Here is a 12,716-nt window from a genome sequence, read left to right on the forward strand (position 1 = left end):
AGGATGCAGAGAGGAGCTGTCGAGTCGCAGCGCAGAGGTCATGATGAGGGAGTTTGGGCAGGGGGAGGGTGAGGTCTCTGAACTGTAAGAGGGCTGTGCACTGTGACTTCTCTGCGCGCGCGTGTGTGTGTGTGTGTGTGTGTGTGTGTGTGTGTTCTGGCGCTGTTCTTTAAGCCAACCAGCCAGAGAGCACAAAGTTCTTATTTAGTACAGGAAGAGCAGCTCTGCTTAGCAACCACAGGCGCCCTCCAATCACGAGCGCAGATGAGCAGACTCCAACGGAGGACGAGTCCTCTCAGAGTCTGACGGAGGCCTCGAAATGTTGCGGTCCAGGCCTGCCCACACGCACAAACACACGCAAAACAGATCTGGAGCCGAACGCGCCGCCGTTCACAGTCAGACTCCCCCGCTTCACCGTCGACTGAACTCGCCGAAGAATCCAAAGTTAATCTGAACCTTCCTTAATCCCAAAATAAATTATGCATATCCCAAAGAGTGACATAGTTGCGTAAATCCCTAAAACACTGATTCTTCTCCCTTCTCCTGGCTCGGCACCAGGCCCGGGTGAACCGGCGGCACCCAACCCCCGATTGGGATCTGCTAGCCATCAAAACAGGAGGCACGGCCCAAAACGCCGTCTGAACACTGAGCAGTCTGTTTGGTTTTAGCTGCCTGAGCTAATCCTCCTCCCGATAGCTTTGAAGGTGTTTGGTGGGCGGATTGTAGGCGAGAGCAGCATGCCGATTTGTCATATGGCACCAGCAGGGCCTACTTCTGCTCTGGCTGGAGCTCCATTAGCACATCTCCAATGTGGTCTAACAGTTCTGCGGCGCTGCAGGTCAATCAGAGAGACGAGCTTCAGAGGGATGAATATCGCAGTCCGCTTCGTGAGTCTGCTGGCCCCCAGTCAGGCGTTTGTGGAAGGGGGAATGTACCGTTGTTGGTTTTCTCCGTGCGGTATCACTAATTCATACTCTAATTAGAAAATTCCAGCGGGAGCGGCTATAAATTGTCAAGATGCTATGAACAGGCTGGAGAGGGAGGAGAGACTTCTGAGTGTTTCTGTAAAGAAGGGAAAAAAAGGCAGAATGTGTCCAGAGAACTTGTCAGTTTTGAGGCGCACCATGGCCTCCGCATTCCAGGAGTTATGTGGGATTATTGGAGTTTAAAGCCCCCCCCCGACTGCAGCAGCTTAGTAGCTCAGCAAGCAGCAGATGCAGACTCCAGGATTTCCTGTCTATGCACCAGATGGGCCTGACTCTTAATCACAGACTTGGAAACCAGGAGGTTATCGAGGAGGAATTGATGATGATGATGATGATTGTGGTATTACACTAACCCAATACAGGCATCTGCTCTGCAGCTAACAGCCCGACTGACTAACCAGCTCGTCGGCTGCGGTCACAGCGAGCGCTCGTCTCCTCCTCATCCCATCATCCTCCCCCAGTTGCACAAGAAGTTTTCACAAGTTAGCTCAGCGGCTAACCGTCCACACAAAGTTACTTTCACTCCCTAATCTGTGAAAAATGTAAATAATCCTCATTTCTTTTTATACAGCCACAGAATTTACATTTAAACAGAGTTTAAAGGCAATTAGATAACTAATTAAATCTGTTCAACTGTCCCAGGTAATACAACAGAGGTTTGAAAATGATGTGGGGTTCCACAGGGATTTGTGCTGGGACACCTATTTTTAATTTTTGGTAATAACAACCTTCATGGAAATATATGATGTTCTCTACGTTTAAAATATATTGGTGATCAAAAGAAAAGGCAGAAACAGCTGTTTGGAAATATTTAAGACAAATGAAAACCCAGCAGCTCTTTATCCCTTCATTTTTACAATCCAAAGGCAACTTTTATCTCCACAGATTGCATGATTAATTAACCAGGGGAAAAAAACTGCAGAATAAGTACCTGAAAACACTTGCTAAGTTTAACAAATGCTAATTTAAATGTATAAGTAATGCCTGTATTAATAAATATGTCATGTTAGCAGAAATAGGAATAATTTCTGCTTTTCACTTTTAAAATAAAACCATGTGGAACATCTACTTTTTGAATACTGATTCAAATCAAGATTATAACACTGTGAGGATTTTATATAAGATCACACAAATTAGTTTTTATGTTTTGGAGTCATTAGAAAGAAACCTGGAATGGACAAATCAAAACTGGATTTTGGTGTTTTTGAGAAAATGTCTAACCTTTACCGCTGTGTTAAACAGATTTAGTTGTGTTAAAATACATTTTTTAGCTCAACTAATCCTGAATGTTCAGAGAGTTTCACTTAAATTTGAGGATATAGTTACCTGGAAGTTTAGGGCTGAAACAATTAATTGAATAAATCATAATTAATCGATTACTGACATACTGGTCAACGAATTTAGGAATTGTTTAAACATGTACTGGAGCATGCAGATTATAAAAAGACAGTGATTGAACCAAAACTGTATAAAAAATAAGTATATTTTGCACATAATATTAAAAACCTTTCTATTTTGGACCCACAACACCTCAAGTGGGATTTTTGGCTTCACTTGGTTCAAACTGTATAAAGAAAAATCTTCTCTTAAGCACAATTTCCTTATTTTACTTAATCAAAACAGATTAGTAGACTGGATTTTTGTTGTCGTAGATGCATCCTTTGCTACAAATGATAAAGCATTTACTAAAGGAAAGCTCTGCTATTGCCATTTAGGCAATTAAATATTTATTTTCTTACTTAAAGAAGACAATTAATTGCTTATTTGCATCTTTATTGTATTGAATATGGTGTAAAAATAAAAGGCTGAAGTAGTTAAATAAAGACACGTGCAGAATGTTCCATTTTTTCAACCGATTAATCATCAGAATAATCGATTACTAAGACAATCACTGCCTGGAAACTTTACATTTCTCTTAAAGGTTCCAGTAATGATGATATTCAGTTTTTATTTTTCTCAGGCCTTTATTTTCTATCAGACATGCAGACACCGCTATCTGTCTTTTCAGGACGTAACAAGGAAAGCGGTGACACAGCAGTCTCAGTCGTGTGGATTTCCCACCCTGAGAGGGGCTGGAGGTCAGAGACCTTTCCACGCAGCGCCCAAAGAAACGCGGCGCGCTCAAAGAGCCGCTCGCCGCACTTCACAGCCTCTGAAAGCCTGCCCCTCAAACAAAGGAGGCAGCAGGTCTTTAGCACACATTACCCATGAGAGAGCCCCAGCTGACACCCTTTTAACATGGGGTCACCGCTGCCAGAATGAAGGCCAGCACCCCTGGGAGCTCCTGACACCCCTCTGCCTCGACGAGCCGCCTCTGTTCGGCTGCAGCGCTCCGGTCAGCAGTCACAAGATAGGAAACCACAGGGGCTAACATAGCTCTGGGGTTTCATTTAGTTTCGTTTTATTCTTGCTATGACCGATTGTTTGTCTAATTTAATTGGTGTCAGTTTGTTTTTAGTGTGCTTGCCAGTTTTTATTTGTTAAAAACTGGCCTGCTTGTTTTTATTAGTAGAAAACCAGCAGTTTGCTTGTTGTGAAAAAATTGAGTCATGTTGCTAAAAGTGAAGGAGCACCAATCACTATTATTAGTCATTCAGCAAGGATGTTGAATGAAAATACAGCTTGGAAGCTGAGAGTTGTATTGTTGTAAAGCAGCAGACTGCAGGCTAGCTACCTCAGCGGCTAGCTTATTAGCAAACTAATATTTGTGAAATATGGACTCCTTAGTTTTTCTTAGTTAAAAACTAGTGTTAGTTTTTAATGTTAAAGCTAGCTTTTTATTATTAAGCTTCAAAGCAATGAGTTATATTGTTGTAAAGCAACAGACTGTAGGCTTGCTACCTCAGTAGCTAGCTAATTAGCAAACTAATGAAAAAAATAGTTTGCTAGTTTTAATTAGTTGAAAATTAGCAATTTGTGTGGAAAATTAATTAAATACAATTTTAAAAAAAGTTTTTCAACGATTGAACTAATTGAGTCTGGCATTTTCTCCCAACTTTTACGGTCACTTCTTTTCCGGACCAGACATAAGCAGTGGGATAATTTCTCCGATATCTGACATAAACTGTTTGTGTGAAGGAGAAACAAACATTTATTTCACGTCAGTTCAAAAAGATAATAAACAGATTCATAAGATACTATATTTGTAATTTCAACATGTTTTAGTTAATTTTATAAAAGGACAATATAGCTCCAGTCAGTTTCATGTTTCTCCCTTTAATTACCATTTTGATTTATTTCAGTTAATGAAAATGTTTTCTCCATTTCAGTTTTAGTTGACTGCAATAACAAAGATGGTTTAGTTTTTTAAGAACAATGTTCTTCAGAAGAGATCTGGACCGGCAGTGGTGAGATTAAAGAATTTAGTAAATGTGAATCAAGTCCGTCTGGTAGCGTTTAGTCGGGTTTATGTGGTTGGGTCAGGTTTTAGCTGGCTGGGTCAGACAGACCCATCAAGGTCCGAAGTGTTGAACCGCGGCGACTCTCGGGCCTCAGAGAGAGGTCAGCAGACAGATGGGAATGGAAATGAGCCGGCGGTGAGCTGATTTTAATCTGGCTCATACAGCTGATCCAGCCATAACATTCGGCTGTTTACTTTAAAACAGACAGGAACCTCGATGTACATGGCGGCGCCCACACACGCAGTCTGAGGATAACCGGAGCTGAAGAGAATTAAAACAGGACAATAATTCATCTTTAATAAAACCAAATCCTTCTCCTCTGCCAGCTTTTGCGCCACTTCAGTCCAGGTTTGAGGCTTTTTGCATCGAATGAGGAGAACAATGGGATGAGAAATGTCATAAATTGGCCTCAGTTGGATGGTTTTAATAGCCATTCCCATTACAGACGGTCCACACAGAGCCCCCTTTAGCTCGCCACTCGGTCAGATGATTGATCGCATTGGCCTTACTTCTTAGGGATTTTGTTTTTACAGTTAATGCTCAGAGGTATTCCACTTTGGCCTGAACGAAAAGTTTTTATTTCAATTCCAATCCTCTTTCCTAAAGCTTTCCATGCTAATCAGAAAAGTAAATATTTAAAATCGCTACACGCAACGGTCAGCATAATGGAGGAAAATTGGAGTTTTATTCAGCAAAAATCATGAAGGATCTCACTCAAAAACAGCAAAAATGTGATTATTACAGCTTCGCAATATCAGCAAAACCTGACGAAAAATTCTAATAAGACTTGCAAAAATAATTAAATACTTAAATATACAATATTAATGTCGCCTTGCTTTAGCTTCTCTGCAAGCATTGCTGTTGGACTAAGTCTAAGCTCTGCAGAAATGATAAAAAATGATGGATGATAATCCTATTCCAACAGGATTTTGTAGAAAAAGTGTTTTGGAAGAGAAACAAATTATTTTGTAGCTAGCAAGTTTTTTAAATGACAAGCTCTACAAAATATTGGCATACCGATACGATTGTTCAAAATTATGATTCCAAAAGCGCTACGAATCCCCTCCCCCACCCGTTGCTGGACACTTAGCAGAAACATGGCATCCTACACACGTCTTACGCTTCCAACAATTTGCTTATTTTAAAAAATCTGAGTCATGTTGCTGAAAATGAAGGAGCACCACCGTATCAGGAGCACTATTATAGAAGGTGGAGTTGTATAAAAATACATCTTGGAGTTGAAAGTTTAATTGTTGTAAAGCAGCTAGCTAATTTACAAACTAATGTCGGCGCGATTTGGATTTAGAATTTTATTGCAATATTTTATGGTACTACTGCGATGACAACATAGATTATGAGAAAAAAATATATATATATATGTATATATGTCACTAAACTGCTGTATTTAATAAAGCCATCAAATTAACTGGTATTTATTGACAGTTTCGTGGAACAAGCAGGGAAGAAAATGGCAAAAATAACATTTCTGATCATATTCTTAGTTTCGTTTTCTAATTTACCATCAATAAGTGAAATTTATCATGATGACAATAAATCAAAATTCTTATAATACTAAAAGAAATTCACAATAAATGATTATCTTAAGCTACAAATCATTTTATCCTTCTTTTAAATAGGTGAAATCTTGTTTTTAAGGTGAATATCCAATTATATTAATGAATAAGAATAAATAACAAGGTAATGAATAAGAAAAAATACTTTAAATTAAATTTAAAAAGAAAAGCCATAAATCTCAGATTTTATCCCTAATGGTGAAAACAGCGAAGCAGCCGTTGGGAGCGGTGTTTGTTGTGTACATTTCTCCATCCTTTATCAGGAAGCCATCTGGCAGCTGGATTGGACACCAGGCTGTGTGATTGGATGGCGTAAAAAGAATGGGGGGTTGGCTGGGTCATTATCTTCGCAGGGGGAGAAAGGGTCAGAGGTCACAGCCCTTTGACAACACATGTCAAGGCCCGGCTCACACACCTTGCAGCTTCTGAATGGGACGGTCTGCGGCGGCGGCCCCCTGCAATCTGCCCCCATCTGCAGCTAACTGACCAAATGCTTCATCAGATGCAAAACAGAGAAACTTTTAATTAACACTCAGATCAGTCAAGAAATCCTTTAAAGCCGCGCCGAAGCGCTCAGCAGCTCCACTCCTCTGTCAGCGCACAGGGAGGGAGTCTAGACAGATGATCCAAGCAGACAAGGTATCCTGTCTCTTATTAATAAAACACCCCTGACATCAGAGAGGCTGTGGCAGGCCGATAACATTGTGTCTTCATTCGGGCTGGGTAAGCTGAGCCAAGCGCAGCCACGGCGAGTCCAGTTGGGCCTTTCAGCAGCTCGTCCTGTCAGGCTGATGTATGGGCAGGGCGCTGGCGAGCAGCTCCCCAAGGATCAAGCCTGTCTGCTAACGGGGACACGGGTGACAGTGAACCACAGCAAACCCACATTACCAACCCCCCATTCCACTCCATCCTCCTCCTCCTCTTGGCTGCGCTGCCTCCATGATGCTCAGTTCATCACACACACGCTCTGAGAGAGCGTCTGGACTGAACGTTTAGAGGGAAACCATAACGGCACAGGTGATACATCAACCCTTCTGTCTGAAGTTAGAAAGACATCAACCACATCTGTAGAAAATAAAACCGCAGACACTTATTTCCTGTTAGAAATCTACGAGTTAGCTTGGAGTTATGGATGCAAACAATTATTAATCGACTTACGACAAATTAGCTTAAAGTTAGTTTCAATTAGTTCCAGTATGTAGATTTTATAACATTTCTTTTTTTCACATATTTGTTGAAATTGTCACCATGTCATGACAGCATAGTATGACAGTGATAAACTGTAAGAAAAAAATTAGCTCCTCTGCATTTCTGAGAACTCCCAGAGCTAACTAGAACCAGCCAATCAGAACCAGGAGGCTGGTCTTAAAGCAGCCAGTTACAATCTCATGTAGCAGCTAGCAAAGCTATTGTGAATGCTTAGGCTAGTTAGCATAGCCACCTATGACAGCAGATAAACAGTTTTCCAGAAACAGTGGTTTCTAATTTTAGAAACCACTAAAATTAGTGGTTTCTATGCTATTAGCACATTTATTGACAGCACCAACACCTTTGTCTTGGCTATCATTGGTTGTTTTTGATTGGAAGCTGTTTGTTTCTTCAGACAGTAATAATAGCTCAGGGAGAAGGTGAAGGTTATCAGACTTTTGATAGATTATGTGTTATATTAAATTGTGACAGCTTCAAAAAACGTAAAGAAATAAAGTAAAATTTTAATAACAGTTACATACTGCAGCTTTAACTAATACCGTCTTCTGATAGTCTTTTATTGTTGTCGTTTGGCCGCCAACCAGAAGAAGGCACCGCTCCTTAAGCAGAGCCCGTTATACAGAAGCAAAGATGGCGTCCATAGTTACCCGAACGGGAAAGAGAAACGGTTCACACCAGTGTGGAATTCAAAATAAGCTTTACATCCACTTTTTCCGAGCAGGGGAAACGATTATGGGTCATACTTCCGGCGCCCACCGGAAGTAGCATTATTTCACTGTAATTTGTAGGGTTTTAGCTAGTCAATACTCATGATAGACGTTATATCTCTTAATATAATATTTAGTCAAACTTGTTTACGGACACACCGTCTGCTATCAGACAGCTGTTCAGTACAGATTATTGTAATTCTGAGTTTGATCACGGGGAGCGACAGGAACACAACCGTTAGGTTTTGTAACGGAATGACCGTTAATTAGCATCGCTGCTAGCAGCTCGTTTCTCTGAAAGCTAACAGTAATAAAGAGAAAAGCTGGTCAGAGATCTGAGCTGCAGGTTTGTGCCGACAGTATAAAACACGAGAACTACACTATATTAGCTTGGGGTGATGAGAATTGTATTTTTCATTTGAATTTAAAAAATAATAAAAGTTCATGATCTGAGTCTTTATCATAATGTTTGGGCCAGCAAAATGTATTTATAAGATAAGTCACCGTCCCTCCCCGCATTAGCTGTAGGTTGCGATATAACGACATTGTCACATTTAAGCTGTGATAGCTGGAGTTCCCACTTATTTTGTAGCCTAAAACCTCTGTCGAAACCGGGTTAGCGAGTTGCTAACATGTAAACAAATGGCTGTTCTGGTTTGCAACGGAAGTCACGCCCATAAATCACGCAAAGCCTCATGGGGGATCGGAATAAGGAGGATCTAAACTTTCGACAAGTTTCTTTAGTTACTTGTTGTGTATATGTATTGTTATGTGATATAATTTCAATAAAAGCTTATTACAAAAAAAAGTTTCTTTAGTTCCACTTAAATGGCGCTCAGCCAGCCGAGCTGCGTCAGCTTCTTATTAAAACGTCACTGATTTGCTGGATGACGAGTTAGAATGCGGAGGGCAGAACAGGAAAATGGTGGAATCATTTCAACACATTTCATGGAAGTTCCTTCAACAGCAACCACAGACTGTACTTCCCTATTCATGGGGAATTAAGTGTTTTGCTATTCTTATCACCTTTTATTTGTTTATTAAGCAACTTAAGAAGTTCCTGTTTGTTATCCTTTTCAAATATGTCTGTGAATAAAGTGTGAAAACCACAATTTGCTGTTTATTCAGTCAGTATTTAATACAGCTGACACAAAATGATGTTAAAATTTAAGTATGGTATTTTTTAATTTCATCACATGAAAAAAGTAGTGCTTTATATTATCAAAAGACTCAGGTTTTTAAGATAATGTCCACTTATCAATTAATCATGAGTTGATTGATAAGATTAATCAATATTAGATTTACGCTATTTGGAAAAAAAATTGGGAGTATTTTTACTATGCTGTTACGTCTTACTTGAGTAACTTTCTTATAAATTACAGCGATATTTGCTTAACATTTCTGGATACTCTACTTCATATAAGTAACTTCACTGAATGAAGAACAAGCTTTTAACCAAAAAGTCATCAAACAATCACCTGCAGTTTTTGTTTATGCTGACGATGTATTTATTTAAATATTGAATGATGTTGAGTAAACTTTTACCAGATACTTTTTTACTTGAGTAAAAATGTGTTGAAGTTGTGCTATTCTTAGTTGAGTACAGTCGTTTTGAAAAAGGTGATACATCATCTCTGCTCTCTGATGTTAGGAAACATAAATCGCATTGACAGGACGCTTGGAAAAAGGAAACCGCAGACTATTATTTCCTGCTAGAAATCAATAAATTAGCTTACAGCCCTTCTTTTAGGACGCTTAAAACCAAAAAGTCTTCATTTTTCCTAGCATGAGGCATCTTTTGGGTCCAGCTCAAGCTGGAGCAGCGCCACGGTGATGCATTCAGAGAAGTCCACTCATTATCAGAGTCCCACATAGCAGCTGCTCTGTGACGAAGAATCAGCCACCTCGTCTCTTGGCCCCGAGCTTCCCTGACCCACGCAAACCCCCTCTTTTCTTTTTTTTTTTTTTTGCTTTTCTCCCACACACACATACACACACACATTTCCATATTCTATAAACCTCATTAAACCCTGCTCTCCAAACCTTCTGACGCTGCCCCGCCTCCCTCAAACTCATAAAATATGTCATTGAGAGGTCATTCATCAGGACGCAGATGACCTTCGATAACCCTGAGGAGTGAGAGGGGGGTAGGTGGAAGGATGGATACTCCATTTTCACATTTTGTCACGTCAAGTTCCTCAAATCCTTCTGTATTTTAATTGGGTTTCATGTAAAAGACTAACTCCAAGTAACAAGTAAAGTATAAATCAGATCAGCCGGACTGATGTAGAAAATCTGCAAACATCAAGTCTTTCCACAGATTTCCAATTAGATTTAAAGAGGCGGTATCAACTATTTTCCAGGCACCCAGTGCCATTTTATAGCACAACCAAGTAACTTTATTACGTTCAGTTATTGTGAAAATGCTGTTCATATTAAATATGACAAATTTGATTTTGTAATTTAACCTTGAAAATGGGTTTCTGTCTCTTTAAGAAGCTCCTACTCTTTCCAACACCCATCACAATAATGTTCCTCTATTAAGCTTTTAGTAACATTTTTACCAGCATTTCACTGAGACGCAGCTCGTATATGAAGCTTAGCAGACTCACAGTTCCACCAGCTGTTTCCTAATTGTTGCTGCCGCTAGTCTGGAGGAGCTGAACGGTTGCCATGGGAGACTAAAGGATTTCTCAAACATGCATAAAATAATTAAAAATAACCCACCAGATTTGTTTTAATGATGGAATAACATTACAACATGATGTAAGGCTTTAAAAAAGTACATTTTATGTAATACTACCCCTTTAAGTCTGGACTTTGAGTAGGCCATTGGGCTCTAGATCTCACATTGTGTAAAAGGTGAACCTTCACCCCAGTTTCAAGTTTTTTCTTTTCCTTTCCATTTGGTGCTGAAACAACCCATCAATTCTGACCAGCTTCAAAGAATAATATTACCACAGCATGATGCTGCCACCACCATGTTTCAATGTGTGGTCAATTAGGCCAGAACCAGAGTAGTTTTCTACCACACACAGTAGTTTGGACGGACAAAAAGTTCAATTCTGGCAAACCTGAAATGTTTTCGCCTCACAATCAAGCAGCACTTTTTAAAAATCATCATAAAACTCAATAACTTCTGTGATCATAATGTTTGAAAAAGGGTAAAGTAAAGAAGGAGTGTGATGGTGCAGAAGTAAACTCAAAGATAGTCTGGATTAATGCTAATCAATGTACATAATGCAGCAGAGAGACGAGGCTCTTGAAATGTCCAAAAATCTAAGTTTTCAAAAAAAAGATCCAGTAATTAAGAAAACGACTTACTCTGCAGGATTTACTGGACAGCTTCCCCGTCAGATCGTATTTCCCCTTCAGCTCTTTCAGCAGCTGCTCCAGGTGACTTTTCTCCTCCTTGTCGCTGTAGTCCGGGTCCAAGAGCACGTAAGCCCGCCAGTTGGCCGAGTCGAAGCCCCAGTGCACCGTCCGGTTCTCCAGCCGCTTGTGGCTGTGCACCACAAACTTGTGAGGAGGGAACATGAGTCTGCAGTCCATGCACTGAATGCAGGCGGCGGCCGGACCCGTGTACAGCTCCGGGACGAACAGGCCCTTGCACCGACCGAAACACTCGTGGTAAACCTTGAAGCTGCGCTCGGTTCGCTCCAGCTCCAGGGAGCCCAGCTCCTTGTTGCAGTGAGGCGGGTACGTCCCGCCGTAGATGAGCGCGTTGCACAGGCGCTCGGCGTCCGTCTGGGTGATGAGCCCGCAGGACGGCGCGGAGAAGGGCAGGATCCCCACCACTTTGAGGATCTCCAGCTGGTCCGCCGTGCACCGGGAGCAGTAGATGTGCAGGTCGTCGCACACCGAGTTGATCTGCTGCAGGGAGAAGTCTCTCAGGACGCTGTTGAGGATCTGCGGCAGGCACAGCCGCTTCTCCCCGCCGACCACGAAGCAGGAGATGGGCTCCCGCTCCAGCACCGTCTCGCACCTCTCGGTGGAGCGGTCGGACGGGATGAAGAGCGGGCCGGACATGACCGGGGGCGTCTGGGCCGGCAGGGAGAGCACGATCTCCGCGGATTTGCCATCCTTGGCGAAGAGCGAGTCCTGGTGCCACCGGGCGGAGAACGCCGCCGGTCCGCCGAGGGAGCGCATGGAGCTGATGTGGAACTGCTTCAGAGTTTGCTGAAGTCCGGGATGGGGCTGGAAGCCGGAGCCCTCCATGTTGTCTGTGTGTGGAAACTCAAAAATGAAATCTGGGGGGAAACTCTCTGGGTTTTTCTTCCTCAGCATCCGGCAACAAGCTCGCTAAGGCGCATTTCCATGTCGGCGGAGAAGCTTCCCAAGCGCGTCCATTCAGAAAACTGAAAGCTGCCGGGATCACAGGCCAGTCAGTTCCCGTAAACCAAACTCACGGATAAAAAGTGGTGAAGCCGAGGCGAGAGACGTCGCTCAATCAGCGGGTATACTCTGCTACAGAGATCCTGCGGTTTTACGCACTCCGAAATCAGGCTCGTCTGCTCAGTCTGGCGTACTCTCAGTCTGTCTCCCCACTCAGCCAGTCAGTGTGCGCGAGTCTCTCCCTCTCTCTCTCTCTCTCTGTTTGTTTGTGTCTGGTTCAGTCATTGAATCCCAGCCAGGAATGTGACTGACTCCCCGGGCTGGCTCTTCCCTCAGCCAGCTGTTCCTCCCTCTGCTTCATGGCAGCTGCACACAGAGAGAAAACCAAACCCAGGCGAGGGTGGAGCTCCTGGAAATCAAGTTGAGTCGGCAAACGTAACGCAAATTAAACACTTTATTAGTATCACTAACCTGGAAAATCTTGACCTTTCCTGCAGATACTCC

The 12,716-nt window shown here is 42.0% G+C and overlaps 1 protein-coding gene across 1 annotated transcript in view; it reads right to left on the minus strand.

Moving 5' to 3' along the window:
• The window catches only part of skib (v-ski avian sarcoma viral oncogene homolog b), a 47,944-nt gene extending 35,384 nt beyond the window's left edge, over positions 1-12,560 (minus strand). The window contains exon 1 of the mRNA XM_055023033.1: positions 11,202-12,560. Within this exon, the coding sequence (XP_054879008.1) occupies positions 11,202-12,164 (963 nt within the window). The 5' untranslated portion in view covers positions 12,165-12,560. The remainder of the gene's footprint in view (positions 1-11,201) is intronic.
• Between the last annotated feature and the right edge of the window lie 156 nt (positions 12,561-12,716).

Source organism: Poeciliopsis prolifica, unplaced genomic scaffold, assembly GCF_027474105.1.
Source record: "Poeciliopsis prolifica strain line A6 unplaced genomic scaffold, Auburn_PproV2 SCAFFOLD003, whole genome shotgun sequence".
Lineage (NCBI taxonomy): Eukaryota > Metazoa > Chordata > Actinopteri > Cyprinodontiformes > Poeciliidae > Poeciliopsis > Poeciliopsis prolifica.